Source organism: Carassius gibelio, chromosome B15, assembly GCF_023724105.1.
Source record: "Carassius gibelio isolate Cgi1373 ecotype wild population from Czech Republic chromosome B15, carGib1.2-hapl.c, whole genome shotgun sequence".
NCBI lineage: Eukaryota > Metazoa > Chordata > Actinopteri > Cypriniformes > Cyprinidae > Carassius > Carassius gibelio.
In genome coordinates this window covers 10,578,756-10,598,360 of record NC_068410.1, presented here as the reverse complement: position 1 = coordinate 10,598,360, position 19,605 = coordinate 10,578,756, and the positions used below count along the sequence as shown (strand labels likewise).

Sequence of the window (19,605 nt, the reverse complement as noted above, 5' to 3'; positions counted from 1 at the left end):
CAGCCAAGAGAAAACTTATCCTGTAAAACTTACTGAAACGATCAGTTAATGTGTTAACTTAAGCAGGCCTAAATAATATTAAATTATAATATAATAAATAAAAGTTTGCTAATATATTTTTTTGTGTATTTTAAATTGATCAAAAACTGAATGTTAAAAACGAGACTAAGAGATAATTAACAATGCTAATAAACAATAGTGAAGAAAAAAATAATTGAAAAGGGGGTTAGAAAATATCAAAATTAATTAAACAAAATACAAATAAAAACAAAATTCTTAATGAATAACCACATAATGTGCTGCTTTGAGTTTAACTATTAGTTTACATATGGTGTAGGTATATGATTAAAAATTAATTAGAAAATAAGATATTTATATCCCATTTCAAACATACACACTCCAATGTGGGTGTAGTTAAGGAGAATTAACTCCTCTTAATTAGATTTAACACAGATCAAGCGGACCCGATTCAATTGGTTCAAGTTTAATTGCAAATCGATCTTTTATGCACCTTAAAACTGGCTGATCTTAGACTCCGATTTGAATAAAGATCAGCAGAGATGAGTACCACAGGAGTGCATATGTAGCATTCTCTTAAGGCATGTTTTGAGATGAACTCCAACAGATAATATCATAGATCTCAAGATATGATTTAACATATGATGTGCTGACAGTCTTCCAGTGGGATCGGAAATAATCCTGTCTGCTGGTGGTGACCGTTGCACCTAGAATGCTGTTGTAACGAAATTCTACTATATAACCCAATAACTGTTGTGCTATGTACTAACAAACAAACACCAAGGCTGCAATTATTTGATCAGAATTACAGCAATTACAAGATTTTTTGATAGATATTATGAAATATTACTATAATGTAAAATCCCTATTTTTCTATTTTAAAATATTTGTCAAAATATTATTTGTTCCTGTGATGGCCAAACTGAATTTTTAGCATCTTTATACTACTCTTAAGTGTCATAAGATTGTTAAGAAATCATTCTAACATGCTGATTAAGAAAGATTTCTTATTGTTATCAATGTTAAAAACAGTTTAATATAGGTTTCATATTTCTGTAGAAACAATATACATTTCATTGAGAAGAAAATTCTAAAGAATTTAACTTTTTTTTTTTTTTTGCAATCCAAATGTAACTTTTGATCAATTTAATGCATCCTTGCTGAATAAAAATTATGATTTATAAAAAAAATTAATAAAAAAAAAACTTGAATGGCAGTGTATATATCTCAAAGATGTCTGAATTCAAATCACATAATGCTGATTAAATCAGGAATTATACTAAGCAAATAATGCACTGAAATGATTCCACACTCAGACTCCAGTGATAATAAAAAAAGAGGCAAAAAAACTTTATTTTTTTAATATCTAGAGTAGGCTTTTTGTGAGAGATGGTAGGAGGGTAAAAACCAGTTGGAGGCGGAGTCAAAAAGACCAGGCCCAGACCAGTGCCTGTGGTTCCCATGGTTATGCCAGGGCTCCCATGGGGTCCCAGGCCGGGAGGACGATGGGGTCCTGCTGCATGACATCCAGCACTTCAGGATGGAGGAAATTCTTATCCACCACCACCTCGTACACATACTCAGAGAACCACTCGTCTGTCATGATCAGATATCCTGCAGGAAGAGGCAGAGATGAGGCATGGACAACAGACAGAGATAAACAGGTAAAATGAGAGATGAGCAAAAGAAAGATAACGGGACGGAGGAGTGGAACACCATTTAATTTGCAGCAGAAGAAGCTCTTATGAGAAACTTCAGCTTAGCTCACTAGGTTTGAACAAAATTCAGTCTGCTAATTAAATGTGTAATTAAGCAATACATGGCGCTATATAAAGTCCAAGTCTGAGAGATGTCCGATTTAGCACCCTCCTCGTGAGACGGGAATTTTCGTCACACGCTGAAATCCTATTAGGCTTGTGAGTAAAACTTTAACAGCAAACAGTTTAACGCTGCCAAATCTGATGTCAAATGAAATCCTGATCCCATTAGCTCCGCACATTCTCCATTGTTCACATGGAGGGAACGAGCCACACCTTGTCTAGATACCCTGTCTCACCTCTCAAAACCGAAAAGGTTTGATTTTAAAACAAGCAAACACACATTTGAACAATATTTTTCATTCAGGATGTGTCAGGATCCAACTATGTGCTGATAAAGCAATTTCCTCTCTTAATCGCTTAAAGTACAAAAACTTGACATCAGGAATGTTTTGCCCTGTTAAAAGCAGGAAGTGGATGACGATAAGCTTTATTTCCCTCAGCGTTCACTCCAGGGCCATGACTGATTCACTAAAATCAATCAAACCAGGCCATCGAACGCCTAGTGAAACAGAGCAGAACATACTGTGCACAAATGAAACAGGATTTCTGTGCATCGCAACCTCAACTCAATGCTTTGGTTATCAGAGTGTGATTTTTCTCAAAGTAGTCTGCGAAGTGTGCAAACAGGGCATTGTTTTTGGATGAGAACAGACTTTAAATGAGGCTTAGAGAAGCTTCAGAGACACACGGTTCTGAATCTGAAAAAACTAACCGATTTTTGCTAGAAAACATCACGTTTATTTGAGTAGCTAGCAGTCTTTGTGTTTGTGATAAAAACCATTCATTCCTGGGGGGGCATCTGAGAGAATATTTCTCTCTCTATTCATCGCTCAACTTCTAAAGCCATAAAAGCTACCAGCTTCAGGGCCTCCAGTGCATTATAAGTATTCCTTCAAAATCAGTTACACAATTATCAATCTTTAACCTCTTGTCCGTGCCACAATATGCAAAAAACAGTCCAGAATGAGGCAAAAATAATCAATCTTATAAGCCTGAAGCTTGTATTCCTATAGAACGTTTACACGGCCCCCCTGAATATATCACATTACTGTCCAATCTTCATAAGAAATAACAGTTATGAGCAATTTGAGAGCCCTTAACCCCTTCGACCTCCACAACACATTTTTCTAATTCCCCTTCTGGTCTAGCTGTCAAACACGGTTGCTGGAAACCCCAAAGAAGTTCAGATTTATGTGCAGCTGTGATGTTTTGAATTCATAAACAGCTGTGATTAGATGTGATTCGTCATTTACTAATACGCTGTGCACTGTGAGGCTGATATTATTACAACATTGGCAGATGTTACTACTAGAATTAGTGTGTTAAAGGTGAAGTGTCCAAATACTGCTGCTCTACTAGTGTGATGTTGGAGTTGCTTACCGTGTTGAATATTACAACTAGATACTTTTAAGCTATATAAATGTATAACTTTAAATGTTTTTTTTTTTTTTTTTATTTGCTGTTAATTTTTGCAAAACATACTAACACCAAACCTTTTGAACATTAGTATATATGTGCAATAGAAATAGCAAAGCTTGCCTCAGAAACCCCACAGCTACCTATGAATGCCTTTGTATCTCATTAAACCAACAAAATAAAAAGCATTTTAACAGGGAAAATATGACACACTTCACCTTTAAGGGATACTTTGAACTTTTTAAATGCGCAGATGAAGCAATCGGCAAGGAATCATTTTCTACGAAAAATGAGCGGGCCAAAATACCTTATAATCTTCTGAGGAATTCAGGTCTGTGGAAGCGGAAAGAAAATGGCAATGTATGCGTGTGCACACACTCTTTCTTTCTCCAGGCAGCCAAAGCTAATTACACAGCACCTCGATGTAGCGTCTGTTTTAAATAAGATGGTGGGCATGGACATGAGGTCCAGCTGTGAGTGGGTCTACAGATGTGCCTGGCCCGAATAACACACACAGCATGCTCTAAACCTCTGAATCCAGAGAGGCCCAGCAAAGACCCCATACTAATTCAAATATCCGACTCCTGGAGTTCTCAGACAAGAGTTAAATTAAGTCATTGAAGAGTGGACTAAGGAGCCCCTAGAAGTAATCCTGCCGCAAACTGAATTATTCAATGTCAAAAGCTAAACATCTGTAAATTAGGAAGCATATATATGTGACAGAGAGAATGGTAACCTCCTCACCTTTATTCCCACGGTCGTCTCCCCAAGAGTTCTCCACACGCCACTTCTCATAGCATCCCTCCTTTCCATCCTGCGGACGAGAGACAGAGGTGATGAAACAGAGAATGAAAGTCCATCCCATACACATGCTAATTATAGTGTAGTGGATAGAAATGAGGAATCATAACAAAGGTTTTAGGTTATCAATGAATGATATGTAAAGTAAATATTGCCACTGTGACTCTGGACAAAGCAATTAATCCAGGTGTTATGTGTTATTCATGATAAAAGCACATGTTAAATGACAAAATGAATGGAACAAAATTAAACTTTAATAGCATACACCACTGTTCAAATGTTTGGGGTTGGTAAGATTTTATGTTTTTGAAAGGAGCCTCTTTTGTTCGCTAAGCCGCATTTATTTGATCAAAAATTGGTGTTGTGGGGGTTACGCATTACAAGTAACACAAGTTACGTAAACAGATTACTTTTTTCAAACAACTATAAAAGTAACAATACTTTTTAATTTACAAGAAAATATTTGAGTTACTTTTCGAAACAAGTAACGCCAGTTACTTTGTTTTTGCATTTACTGACTGACAGTATGGTGCTACTCTTGTGAATGATGGTGAAGATTGTTGAATTAAATTATTTTTGTTTTCCTTGCAAACAAAAAGTTTTCTCGTAGCTTCATTAAATTAAGGTTGAACCACTGATGTCACATGGCATATTTTAACAATCTCCTTACTACCTTTCTAGGCGTTGAACATGGTAGTTCCGTTGCTGTTTATGCAGGGTCCAAAAGATATCGGATTTCATCCAAAAAAATCTTATTTTGTTCCAAAAATGAAAGAAGCTCTTACGGTTTGAAATGACAACATGGTGAGCAATAAATAACAGAATTGTAATTTTTTCAGTGAACTAACCCTTTAATGCATCCTTGCTGAACGGAAGTATTAATTTGGTATACTGAATATAATTTTTTCTGTATTTCACATTGTGTAATGTCTAGCAGCTCTTTAAACCTAAGATATCTTTTACTTATTAATAAAAACAGGGCAAAGAAGCCCTTTGCTTTACTGCACACTGGTGCTGCCCACCGGGTGCCAGAGAAGAGAATAATGAACTCTGGACGTGCATATGGTGACTTATGAGGGCAAAAGAGTCAGTAATCTCAAAAACTGCTTGTAATTAAACGGGCCGGATGTCTGCAGGAGGAGGAAGAATCTTGAAGTCACAATGACTGTAAGTGCTGTTAATGAGCATTCAGGGTCATGACCTGTACGATATAGTGGTCTTTAAATAACTAGCTCAAACTATTCAATCCGAGCATGTTTGACAGTGTTTTTGATTGTGCTGATCTGTCGATACCTTGTCAGTAACGGCAGTCAGGATCATGGCATGGGTCATCATAGAATCTCCAAAGATCAACCTTTCTGCCTTAGACAAGTTTTTCACAGAGACGCCGAATACCAGGTCATGGTTAAACCTACAGAAATACAGAGAATACTTAGTGACAAAAACACACTCAGGAAAATCTTACCTTTGAACTGGCAGAAGAGGCCGTACTTACACATTCATATCATTGATACCCAGTTTGCTGTGGAAATGTTTGCCTACATCACAGCCGAACCACACCGCCTGATGCCAGAAAGACACCAATTAATACAGACATACATTATCATAACCACTATTTTTGTCAATCAACTTAAGCGTCCTATGTTTTACTCTCTTTTTGTGCTGGGTAAATAAATTGTCAGGAAAAAACATTTACAACAAGAGTTTAAGTTAAATAAATTGTCAGGAAAAAACATTTACAACAAGAGTTTAAAATTGCAGACAGAATGCAATACACTGAATTAGCAAAAAACTATTTACACACAGGCATGTAAACCTCAGAGAGTGACACAAATATGTGAATAGTTTACAAATGTATCATTTAGTGGTGAAAAATTGGGATAAACAGCGTCATTAAGTTTCATCATGATAAAATATCTATCTGGGAATAGGGATAAGAGAAAAAATGATCAAGCTGTCCACCAGCAGGCAATTCAGTTAGCATCCTTGTTAAACCAAAGTACTGTATCCCTAAACTTTCGCAAAGTTGATCACATGACCCTAACCAGCCTAATTGACCGTTTGCAAAGAACCGCCCTCCTAAGTTACTGTTGCTATCCCGACAAACAATGCTGCTCACTCTCGGCTTTCAAATTTAATCATTTTTAAGAAATTCTAACAATAAATACTGTTTTGTGGCTCTTTTCATATTTGAAAGTCTTTTCATATTTACGTAAAGCACAAAATGAACATCAATATAATGTGAAACCTATGAAAACTGTTTAAAAAGCATGTGGCGCCATAGTTTCATCACTTGCATTGACCGTCTTTTTGCAGTAAAGGACCTGTCATAGTTTGATGGGTGTGAAGATGACTTGGAGCGACGTGAGTTGCGAGGTTAACTGCATTGAGAACAGATGAGCGCATATACAGCTCCCATTCGGGGCAAAGTTCATGTGATTTTATCTACAGAATGATAAGAGCACTTATTTAAACATTTCATTTTATTATATTACATTCAGTATTTTAACTTTAGTGGCAGACATGACGTAAAACAAGTACTTTAAAGGAATTCCTTCGCTTATTGCCATTACTGTGGCAGCCAACAACAGCACAGCTTAACCCTCCACACATATTTACATTTAGTTATATTGAAAAAGTTTCAATTCAGTCAATCTTTTTTTTTATTCATTTTAATATGGATTTCTATGAAAACCGGCCGTAGGTGTTGGGTAAGATGGCGGATAGCAGTGGTCAGATCGCCTGTCAATCAAACTCTATGCAAACGGTCAATTAGAATGGAAACCCTTGGAACTCCACTGATTTTACCTCTCCACCCTTGATGGAATCTGCAGCAGCTTTCTTGAGCAGCTCGATGGACTGGTTGTTGTAAAGTGTTCTACGGCCGCCCACCATGTTTCCCAGGAACTCCACACTGTACAGCTTTCCATAAGGGTTTTGGGGCCGAGGGTCGTTAACGAGGCAGATCTGCATAGAGATTACACAACTTGTGAGTGAGGACTACAACAGACTGAAGCTGATGTGGCCTGTGCTGCTCTTACCTTGTCCTGCATATTATAGAGGGGCTTGACGTGCTTTGTGTAAAACTCCAGAGGAGTTAAAGGGCCCATGCGGTGGAAGGTCTTGTCCTTGTCCCGGTATTCCCAACAGATGGTGTCTGGAGGACTGCCCAGACAAACACTGGCCACTCGAAACACCTGAACACATCAAATAAAAGAGAAAAGATGCATGAAATCATATTGCCCCCAAACTTTTGGTCAGTAGTGTGCACACCGGAAATTCTAAAGCTTTATGGCTCCTAATAATCATTTAAAATTCAAAAATAGTCTATTGAAGTTTGAATTCTGAAGATGGATGACATATGGATGTGATATCTTAAATCAGACCTGGGAAAACAAAATAAACCACATTAGAGAAAGCTCTGGCTTTGACGGGATGTAACTGAGATGAGCACTAAGAACACAAACACTGTCTGTGAGGCGCCAGTGTTTGACTGTTACTCTTTATTCTGAACCCAAACTGTTTTTAGTTCTCAGAACTTAGCCTTTGTTACTCCAATCCCAGGCATTTCCTCCCCTCTCCTGACCGCAGAGTGAGCTTTACATATTGGAACGCGGATCTCTTGTAGCCAAGATTAACTTGACCTTGATGCACTTCTTGGTCAATCGCCAATGCAGGAAGGCAAGAAACTGGAAAGATAAGATGCGCCTATCTTTTTTCCTTTGGCATATGCAAGTAGGCAAATCAACAAAGTCAGGCGCCACACAAACTGAACTTTACAGAGAATTCTGGTTGACTTTATTCACACTATGTAAGATTTCATTTGTCTGGACTTCACAGAAAAGTCAGTAGAAAAAAAAAACATGAATTATTTATGGCTCCTTAAGCTTTATTTTATTCATTTTTTTTTTAGGAATAGCTCACTAATGTTTCATAAAAAGGAGATTTTGCAGAAGCTGCTTTATTTCAACAAAAGTGGATAGTGCATTATACTGTCAAGACCCAAAAATGCAAGACATTTGCTAAAGAGATGTGAAAAAAACTGTTACTCTTGTGCAATGCCATGCAAGCTTGTAGGAGATTTTAATGAAAAATTGCAAGAATGACTTAAATTTTTTAGATGTTATAAAGAAACATTTTAATTTATTCCAAAAGGTCAATGTGACATTTCTCTCAAATTGTCGCTATAAACAGAAACAAAAGTAAAAAAGGACAAAAAAACATACCAAATAAAAACAAAAGCATACAAAAACCTGCAAAAAAAATGCTATATATAAACAAACTACATATCACACACAAACAAAACAACAACAAAAAAAACACAAACTAAAATAAAAATAAAAATAAAAACGTTTTTATTCAAATTTAAATAAAAATGCGCCCTTACAGAACTTTAAAGAAAGAAAGAAAGAAATGTTGGTCTTTAAACCACACAAAGCTCACTCATACATCTTATGAAGACTCATAACAACTACTTTTAATGGTGCTTTTTCATCCTATTGGGAGTTTGTCAATTTAAACCATCTACTTATATTTGCTAAATATCACGTGTGTTCCACAGAAGGCTTTGGAAGAACATAAGTCAACATTTGTCAATTTGTTGTACTCTTCAGATGAGAGGTTATAGAAGAGAGCTAGGTTTTCTCCAAGTAACCAACCTTCTCCCTCCCCATATTCCAGCCCAATCCCAGAAAGAAAACCATTTAGCATTAAAGTTTGTTTTCTCTATCCAGTCTTCCCAGAGGGAGAGTAAATACTAGTGGCACCCAGCCCTCTTTCCTCCCTGTTGAACCGGCGCTGGACCCAGATGCTCCAACCGCACAAACAGCCTCTGCGTCGCACGCTCTCACATCCTCTCTCCTCCTTGGCAGGCTAGATAAACTCACAGTACCGTCCAAACAACATGGGCGCCCGTTTTCCCTTTTTTTTTTTTGGCCTGTTGAAAAGTGCCGCTCGCGCAAAACAATGTCCGAGGCTCACTGACGTCAGTACGGAGTCAATATTGAAACACCTGTCTGAGGCTGGGTGGCCACAGGGCAGCAGGAAGAGCCAAGAGGCACATCTAGGGATGAGCAGCTGGCTCACAGGCCAGGAAGATGAGCATGCCACAGCACAATGTATATCTTTTGCTTAAGAAAAATACGATGTCTCGTCCAAAAGCTCTAAATCTTATCTCCTCAGGCCGTTCCGTTATGCTTTGACTTTGGATAATGCACGATCTGTGAGTGGAGCAAGTTAATGAGAGCAAGGTGTATGGATGCAATGTTTAAATTACTCTTGTAAAATCAAACTTGTATGCATGTATGGAATTGGCAACAGGAATGTGAAAGGTGCAGGAAGCCCTCATATGTCCTTAGTATATCGTCAAAAGCATTTGTAACATGTTTCAGGAAAACGTTTTAGTTTATTCCAAAGGTTCAGAGCTGTGGCCTTGTGGTAGTCTTGAGCAATGGTGCTTACACAGGCATTATGAGATCAAACATTGCTTATTACAATTCTGTGTCATTGTCCTTATAAATAGAGCATTAAAAAAGCAAAACTAAATAAAATAAACACAAATGAAGCAAGAGACAAAAGAAAACCAATATAATAAAAATATAAAAACCTTGAAAAACTAAAAACTTATATAAAAATAATAATATAAAACTATAATATAATAAACTAATATAAAACTACTATAAAATTGTATATAGAACAATAAATTAATGCCCCTCAGAACTAAATACAATTACATAAAAAAACAACAAATAAAAAAACAAACTAAAAAAGCAATAATGCTAAACAAAATAAAAAAAGCAGATCAACAAAAAACTAAAAGCAAAATAAACAAAATTAAATACATTAAAACCTTAAAATTAAAAACACAAGAAAATTAAACAAAAAATAAAAAACTAAACAAAGCAAATGAAACCCTACATTACTAAATAAAAACAAATGACAAAGAAGAACACAGAGCAATAAAATAAAAATATAATTAAACAAAAAAAAACAACAACAAATGTAACACCTCACATAATAAATATATAAAATTACTCCCAAACCCATGCCCAAAAAAAGATAATAATAATAGTAATACAAAATAATATTAAAAAACTAAACTGAAACAAAAGAAGAAGAAAAAAAACCAATCCAATAAAAAAAAAAAAAAAATATATGAAAATGAAGCAACTAATGAAGCAACAACACAAAAAAAATTCATAGTGGAACTGGCATTAAGAAAGTTCAGGTCAGACCTATCCAATGCTACATGCATCACATCTCGTTCTAGTGGGTGAACTTGAGATACTTGGCTAATCTGGGATCACAAGCACCTGCTTCTGGGTGTGGGCACAAGGTGCTCCAGTTATGAATATGGCAAATAGGCCTAGATGTTTGTTGACAAGGAAAGCAACAGTCTGACTGGCTGTCTCACGTCAAAGTAATCCATGTGCAAGCAATCAGCAATGCAAATGACTGGATGTATGAAGATGAAACATGGCACATTTCCAGTTGCCTGAGGGTAGGTACGTGTAACTGTTTACAAGATCTTCATCGTAAACATTGCTTTTCTATGCAGCTGCCAGAATCTGGTACTGAGATCACAGTGCTGATCCTATCAATTTACTTTGTTTGTTTGCATCTACTTCTCAAGCACAACTTTGCAAGGAAATAAACAGAATGAAGTTCAACAAAGGATGGTGTGTCAATAATTGACATTTTTGCTTTTGTTACATGGCAGAAATGACAAAACGCGAGCCAAGATATAATTTAGAGCACGATCGGGTGAACCCATTAGAGGCTGTGAACAACTGACAAATACATTTGATTGATTAACTTTAACTTTCGTGTAAACATGAAACACATTTGGTCCTTTCAGACAAACGAAGTTTAACATGGGAATTTCAGTATGTCTTTGCAGAGAATTATCCACAACCACAACACAGTGACGAAACAGACCTCAACCGAAAAAACAACAAAACTGCACATTCCTTTATCACACGTACACAACGTCTTCTAGCATGTACAAACAAACACTGAAATATGACAGATGAATAGAATGTTTAGTATAAAACAATCATGATGAATTGATTCTGTGTAACAGCAACTTTTCTCTGATCTTTTGAAACAAGTTTGATGTGCTATAAAAACAGATTTTTAGATCTCTGAAGAGTCCTATATTTAGAGCAAGTAGGCATTAAATTAATCAAATGTGACGTTAAAAACATTAATTATCTTGTGCTAATAGTTAAATAGGTACATGCATCTGGGGGTGGGGGGTTAGACACACACACACACACATAAGTCTGTTCTGAATGGTTAAACTGCCTGCTGTTCTTCAGAAAAATCCTCCATGTCCTGTAGATTCTTCCGTTTTCCCGCATCTTTTGCATATTTTAACCCTTTCCAGCAGTAACTGTATGATTTTGAGATCTATCTTTTTACAATAAGGACAATTGAAGGACTCAAACACAACTATTAATAAAATGTTTAAACATTCACTGATGCTCCAGAAAGAAACACAATGCATTTTTGAAAAACTTTTTGAATTTGAAGATCAAGGTAAATTGTACTTAATTAGTCTTCCGAGAAACATACAAGTATCTTCTGTTGTTTCCAAAGTGCAGTACTAAATGGGAAAAAATTATATTTCAACAAAATAAGAACAATTTGGACATCATCCTGTTCAAAGGTCTTCAACCCCTGGCTATATATGTATGTGTGTGTGTGTGTGTGTGTGACCCAGGACCACAAAACCAGTCATGTGTGTAAAATTTTTTTTAATTGAGGTGTATACATCATCTGAAAGCAAAATAAATAATATTTCCATTTATGTATGGTTTGTTAGGATAGGGCAACATTTGACTCAGATACAACTATTTGAATATATGGAATCTGAGGGTGCAAAAAATCTAAATATTGAGAAAATTGCCTTTAAAATGGTCCAAATGAAGTTCTTAGCATTTTACTAATCAAAAATTATGTTTTGATATACTGACAGTAGGAAAATTACAAAATAAACATGATCTTTACTTTATATCATTAATGATATTTGGCATAAAAGAGAAATCAATCATTTTGACCCATATAATGTATTTTTGGCTTTTGCTACAAATGAAAAGTTTGGTTTCAAAATGCGATAAACAGTTAAAAAATTGTTTTATCTGGTCTGCATTTAAAAGCCAATTTGCAATATTCACAGAGTCATCAGGTCATGTTTTCTCCCTTTTTTTTCCAAACTGGGACATATGCCAACCTCAGTTTTTTGCAGAATAAGATTCATCTGCTCAACCAATCACAGCGCACCATTTCATGCACTCTAGACAGTAATGGCAGCACTCTGAATACACCTGGCATCCTAGTTTTCCTCATCTACTTTGTGATCAACAAACAAGGGCTGCACAATAAATCGCATGTGATTGTCATGCACATCTCCTCAGTAAAGCCGGTTCTGTGATTAATAGTACCAGAAAATCTCCATCATGAGCTTTCATATGGAGCAGCATTTAATACAGAGACACAGATCACTGACAAGCTACGCTATATCATGTTCATTAGATGAATCGCATTCGATTATGAACGCGATATTGCATAGCTCATCAGTGTAAGTGTTTTTATTAATGCTATTTATGTTTTAGTTAATACAATTTGTTAAAACATGGCAAAGCTAATTGCTTTTTTGGAAGTTGAATGTAAGGGAAATGTCCTTTTGGAATTTCTGTGCTCAAATGTGATGTTGTTCATGTTCTTGTTTATGATGAAATTTTATTGCTGTAATTAATTTATAGCATTAACAAGATGGCCCGTTGAATTCATTTTTGGAAACGATGACTGATGGATCTATTTTTAGTTCAGTGCCTGTATATAAGTATTGATTATGATATAATATAATTAGTATTGACCAGGTTCAGAGGCTGTCATATGTGGATCAACTTACTATGTTGTGCATCAGTTTCAATATAAAAAAAAAACAAACTTTCATATTGATTCAATGGATGCATTGCATTTTGAGAAGAAAAAAAAGTATCATGGATTTATTGCATTTTGGGGGAATTTTATTTATTTATTTATTATAAAAATAAAATCAATCTTTGAAAATCAAAACCTGGATTTGAATTTTTATTGTTATTATAACCTAAAGATTCTATGTGAAAGTTTCAAACAGAAAACAATGGTTTTCATTTTGCCACTTTCTTGGTAAAAAAAACCCACACATTTTTACTCAAATTAATCAAACTGGATCGATTACGTTTTGGAACCAATCTCTTCAAATATACCCCAGTGACTTAAGACTGGTTTTGTGGTCCAGGTTCTCAAACACACACACACTCACACACATAATGCTTCACATGAGGAAGTGGTTTGTTTAGCAACTTTCAAGCATGTTCTGCAGCACACAGGTCGGTCAGATACAGTCGAGATTGTAAAGAGTGACACTGTCCAGACCAGAAATGCCAACACATTAGTAACTCCAGTTAAACAAGACCAACTTTGATCTGCTTGTGTGATTACGAATGGAAACAACAGATTGAAAAAAAAAGGAAACAAGACATGAACTGATTTTGAACCTCAAACAAGTTCTGACTTGACTTATTTTGTCTGCGCTGGACTAGATTTCAGTCTCAATTACGTAAATAATATGACTTTCTTGCAATTGATCTCATCCACCGTTACTCACCATTTTGAAACAAATAAAAACAATGTCTCACCGTGTCCCTATTAAATAAACAAACCAATGTCCCAACAACTCCTCTGCCAGTGAAGTGCTACAGAGATCAAACCTCCACCAGGTGGACAAACAAACATCCCGTCAAAAACAGGAAAGAGGACAGAGGAGAATATATATCACAACCAGATAAACAGGGAAGCAAATCATACTCCGGCATATGCTTATCCCCGGAGAGAAACACAGAAAATGAGCTTAGAGATATTAACTTGTGCGTTGGCCCTCCACAGATGTTGGAGGTATAGTAATAATGCCAGAGAGATTGCCTGTGCCACTCAATGACAGGCACCGGGCGATAACAATCATGTTTGTGGAACATTCTGTCATCAAGTCCTGCAGGCGCTCGCTCTTTCTCTCTGTCTACCTCACTCTTTCTCTTTCCTCTGCTCACACGCATAAAAATGCGTGCAAACATATAAAAGATACGTTAAAATACAGATACGCAGGTATTCACAAAACCAGGGCACGCTTTGTATGTGCTCATTTTGGTTCACAGGTGGGTGACAATGTTATTGCTCCGCTCAAATGGAGTTTAATTATTGATGTCTATGTTTTGTCAGATCGAGCACTTATGATATTTACAATATGTCAGTACTTACGTCACTGCATCACTTACTGTCTGAAATACAGACGGGTCCTGAGACTATTTAAAATTAAATAGGGGATTGTTTAATCTTTAGGATAATACATTTGCGTATACCTACATTCAAATTGCAATTTTTTTTTTTATGTTTCAAATTCCCATTGAATGTGTATTTTAAAAAGCAAGTTTCTAATTTTTTTATTTTTTTTTTCATTTTGTGCATTTTATTATATAGACGTATGTAACATGTATGTTATATTTGCATGTAGCAAATCTATTATATGCTGATCTTTGTGAAAAAATGACCTTTACTTTTTTTATGGATTGAATTATGAAACTGATCATGTCTGTTTGATGATTCTGGACATGTGTCTAAAAAAGGTTTTATGTTTCCTAAAACTGAAATGTTGGGGGTGTTTTCAGAGCTGGCAACTGCCGATAAGGAACAAACAGTTGCAAATTCCAAAATTATAAAAAGTAAACTTGACAGTCCCTTATCCACAATTTTACAGTTCTCTCTGCTTATGTGAAGAGTCTGCTAGAGTTTGCAGCCAAAGCCTGTTAAAGATAACCTTGCAATGTTGTCTGGCAACCTCTAGTGGTGATTTTATAATCAGTCAAACAGCGCCCTCAAGAGGGCTGTAAGAACAGCACTATTCTGTTACCATTCTTCATCGTTTGTTCAAAAGTTGTCACGTTTTTACTCACCATGTCATTCCAAACAGTAATCTTATATATATAATATATATATATATATATATATATATATATATATATATATATATATATATATATATATTCAATTTCTAATGCAAGATGTTTATTCTTTAAAAACAAATCGATATGTCGCCAAGATCTTTAATAATGTAATTGATTTGCATATGCAAAAACAGGGATGGAACAACATGAAGGTGAGTAAAATAAATATATATATATATATATATATTTTATTGTTATTCAGGTTGAGCTATACCATGCTCCAAAAAACAAACTCACCTCCTCAATCATGGTGTCTATAGTGTCAGACAGCATGGTTTTAGTAGCCTCATTGGCCACCATGTTCCTCAGCCTTAGACAATACTCCCTCAGCTACAACACAAACAACAAATGCAAATTACACCTCACAAAAATTATTTAATAGAAAAATGGATAATGCTAAATAATGTGTGTAATAGCTCATATATCTTATAAACTACTTTATCTAGCTTTCTCACAATAATTTATTAATATAACCCCAGAGTAAACAGTGCTTTAAAGGGCAATGTAAGCATCATATTATGAATATGCAAATTTTATAAGCTTTTTCCCATGACTCTGACCTTAGCCATGTAAAAATGTAACCTTTTAATCCTTTCAGATTAATTTAAACTAAAAACAAATAATAAAGAAAATTATTTTGGACAATTTAAATGAAGTAGAAATAAACTAAAAATATAAATATTAGATGAAAAATTTAAAATGTTGCCCGACCAAAAAGGACTAAAATTTATTAAAAATAAGTAAAAGCTAAACAGACATTAAAATGAAAAACAATAAAGCAATTACACTTAAAGTAACACTGGTTAATATTTTCTGCTACATTATCTGATATTTGTTTTAGCTCTTCGTTAAATGTCAAGCGCGCTGAAACTGCCATCTTCCTCATTTATCTAAAAGACGAGGGAAGTGACCTTAGTGACTTCATTCTCTGCTCATCCGATGACTCAAAGAGCATTTCTGTGATGGCGCCACCAGCTCATAAGCAGCAACTAAATCCTCGTTCGGTAAATGTCAACATAAAAGCTTGAGGAGATACATGGCGCTGCAGACTGAGAGGTGCTTTCAAAGATGGAGCGTAACACACACCTTGTGATTGAGGATATCGTTCATTCTACGGGAGGCCTCAGAACTGTGAGACTCGGGGAAGCACTTCTTAGGGACGACGCCGTATTTTTCTGAAAAGCACATAGGATTTTAAATGCAACTTGAACGTGAAGAAGTACAAGGGTTTTCATTTCAATTCATACATTTAAACCATTTTTGGTCTGAAGCGATCGGATGACAAATGACTGTTTAATTGACAAATAAATGCTTCCCCTGAACAATTGTGAGTTTAGGTTAATGCAACGGAGCTAAACTGACCAATAAGGTTAACCATCATATCCCACTGCCCGCCATCATTGGTAGGATTTGATAGCAGGAACTGAACCAATCTGCCATCTACTGATTCCTTCCGCTGGGCTGTCTCCACACAGGCATGCAAAAAGTAATAGCATCTCTCCACCTGAGAACAAAAACAGAAATACAGATGATCAGGGGGTGTGTACTATCAAGGTGAAGGGGCAAAGAGTGGCCACAGTGGTCCACAAACATCCAGGGAACACAATACATCTCACACAAAAAGAGGATTTACTGCACTTTTACCATTAACACAATGAGAGCAAACGATAGACGGCAAAAACAACACAGCAGAGTTACAACCTGAGAGACTAGTGTAAATAAATACAGTTGAATCTTAGATTAAACAGAAAAGAGCATGTCGTTTTGAAAACCCAGACCAGGGGGAGAGGTAACTTACTTTATCCCAGAAAAAAAGATATGACTGACTGAATTCAAATTCTTCAATGTTAAACTTCTTCATAAATGGAAGACGCATGACATTCAGGCATGAGAAGATCCAACATCTCCCTGATAGACAAAAAAACAAGCATAGACAGTGAGGTCGAGATTAAAATGTTTTTGAAACACATTCACTCAAGCCTCAAAGGCTGCATTTATTTGATGAGTGTGTGAGTGCATGTGTGTGTACTTAATAATACTGTATTTGCTATGCAAATATTATACATGTGTACTTTGATAAAAGTTTATCCTGCTATTGGTTTCTTCCTTGTTCCAAACCCAGTACATATGAAATGCATATGTGAAGTGGTGCACAAAGTAATTTCTGATGATTTGCTGAACATTCAGCAGTCGTCTTGGGCTTAATTGCGCAAAGACAGAAAGCTTTTTCTAGACCATTAATATGACTGACACTTTCATCTCATGTGGGTCTAGATTATTTGACAGAATTATCTGTCAGATACTCGATTCACTTTTCCTCACGGTGTAGGTACCTGAGTTTTTCTGGTTGGTGACAGGCTTGCCCTCTGTGGGAATGCTGTGCTGAAAGACGTGTACGGTGTCCTGGACCGTCTGCCGGTGCAGACACACCTCTAATGGATCAATGCAAGTCGAGACGTTCTGGGCGAGCAGATACCGTGGCTCCGAGCGGAAGCGCTTGATGAAAGCGGATGTTTTCTCCTGACTCAGGCCTGGGCAACAAACAAGGGAACAAACACAAAGCAAGAGCTCTCCATTTACAAACCAGCATGGACAGTAAGTGTGGCAAGTGTCTTTAACCCGTTTACTGATACTAATATATATATATATATATATATATATATATATATATATATATATATATATTCTCTATTTAATTCATCTGACACAAGAGTTTGATAGAATATGTCATTGTCAGATACTGCCTTAAATGATTGACAGCCAGCTCTCTGACTTCAGTATGAATCCATTCATTGTTTATGTAGTTTACCGGTGTTTAGCTTCTCTTACAAATAAGAAACCGTTCTATTTCCAATAATTACACGTAAACACTCGTTTTAACCCATTTAAAGCGCCACATCAGCTATTTAACTCTAGCATACGCGATCAAGAGTTAAAAGTCGACCTCACACCTTTGCTTAGTCACTTTCGGCTGTAGTCGGAAACAGCTCGGGCTAGTTAGCTAAACAATGCTACTCCATTCACACCAACATCTGTGAAGCTCTGAGCCCTAAGCCGGCACCCACGAGCTGCGAGAGACAATATTTACACATACGCACCAGTGTCCATGTTTGCAGATGAGGTGAGGAGTGTTGTGGAGTCTGATTTGTAGGTCTTTGTTTATTTCATTCGCCGACAGCCAGTCAGTCTGTGCGGAATTCCGGAAACAGGAAATCCAGTGAAATCGCGTGTCTTTCTGTCGAGGTTGCCATATCTGGGGAAAACCCTTCTTTTTCCGAGGCATCAGTGGGGGATGTGTGTGTTATTGGTATTTTAATAAATATAATGGTACGTGGTCCTTTGGGTTACTTTTCACGAATACGGTACAAAGCGTGGCCGGAAAAGCTTAAACGATGAAATGCAATTGCATTGTCCTTTTTAACAATTGTAAGTGAGGTTTTTTTTTCTTCTTTAAATAACAAACAAGTATTATCATTGTTAGACATGTGCTCATAAAAAATCTAAGCTGCTACAGTGAAAAAGGTAAAATAATTATTTACAAATAAGGAACTTACCTATAATCAAAATGTATCAATGTTGAGATTGTATAACTAAAACAAAAAATCAGCAGGAGGAGGTTCTTAAGTCGGCCTTCAACTTTAGGTTGTCAACCTAAATTGAATATGATCTGTATTATTATCTGTTAATTCTACATAGGTTTTGCTACTTTTCTGGAGTAATTTAAATGGATAACTACACTATGTATGGTAATAGAGTATAGTTAATTTAGTCTTAGTTAATTTGTTCACTAAGTTTGGATTAACTAGTTTCCAAATTTAATTTTGCAGTATTTCATAAGCTTGATTAAGAACAAAAAATAAAAAAATAAAAAATAAATGTCTTGCGTGTGGTTTACAAATGTTTTTTCGGTGTGTTCCCTACAGTCAAACCTATGATACTGATGTATCAAGCATCACTGTTAATTTAGTCTTGCTAAAATGTTTGTCCTTATGTATTTTATTGTGTTAGGCTTTGTTCTTCTTTGACTTTTTTTCTATGGAGGGTAATTTCTTTAAAATGTTGTTTATGATCTCAATTTTTGGATTCTTGTCTTGCAATGTTTATTAAAATAAGCTTTAACAAAATCCTCAGTCTTTCCTAATTTGTAACATTATGGTCGTTATGTTGTGTTATGCTGCCATGGTACTTTTTTGTTTGATGAGAAATGTTTTTTCAATCGTTATAACTACAGTCCTTCTTTCTTTGGTGATGGTTTTCTGACTTAGTTCTGAAATCATCATGTCCTCTTTATGTTAAAATTGTATTACACACACAAAAAAAAATTCAACTTGAAGGAGATTGTTAACCTTAATAAGATGTCAATTGTTAATTATAGATTGTCGAACTGAATTTGATATGATCTAATCTATTTTTAGTTTCTTTGTTGATGGTTTTGTCTAATAAAACTTCAGAGTTTGTCCTGAAAGTTTAATTTCTTTTTAACTTTAGATATTGTGTGTAAATTG

General features: G+C 35.7%; 1 protein-coding gene across 2 annotated transcripts; it reads right to left on the bottom strand.

Moving 5' to 3' along the window:
* Positions 1-1,341: 1,341 nt before the first annotated feature.
* Positions 1,342-18,357, bottom strand: LOC127973004 (bleomycin hydrolase-like). 2 transcript variants are annotated; one of them, XM_052577045.1, is made up of 12 exons: positions 18,199-18,357; positions 17,434-17,631; positions 16,899-17,008; positions 16,463-16,604; positions 16,187-16,275; positions 15,338-15,430; positions 7,097-7,252; positions 6,864-7,022; positions 5,551-5,618; positions 5,349-5,466; positions 3,999-4,068; positions 1,342-1,632 (listed from the first exon to the last, which is right to left on the bottom strand). In XM_052577045.1, the coding sequence occupies exons 1-12, from the start codon at positions 18,206-18,208 to the stop codon at positions 1,484-1,486; spliced, it is 1,362 nt and encodes a 453-aa protein (XP_052433005.1). In that variant the 5' UTR covers positions 18,209-18,357; the 3' UTR covers positions 1,342-1,483. The 2 variants fall into 2 exon arrangements, with proteins under 2 accessions (XP_052433005.1, XP_052433006.1); XM_052577046.1 differs by lacking the exon at positions 18,199-18,357 and adding an exon at positions 18,052-18,191.
* Between the last annotated feature and the right edge of the window lie 1,248 nt (positions 18,358-19,605).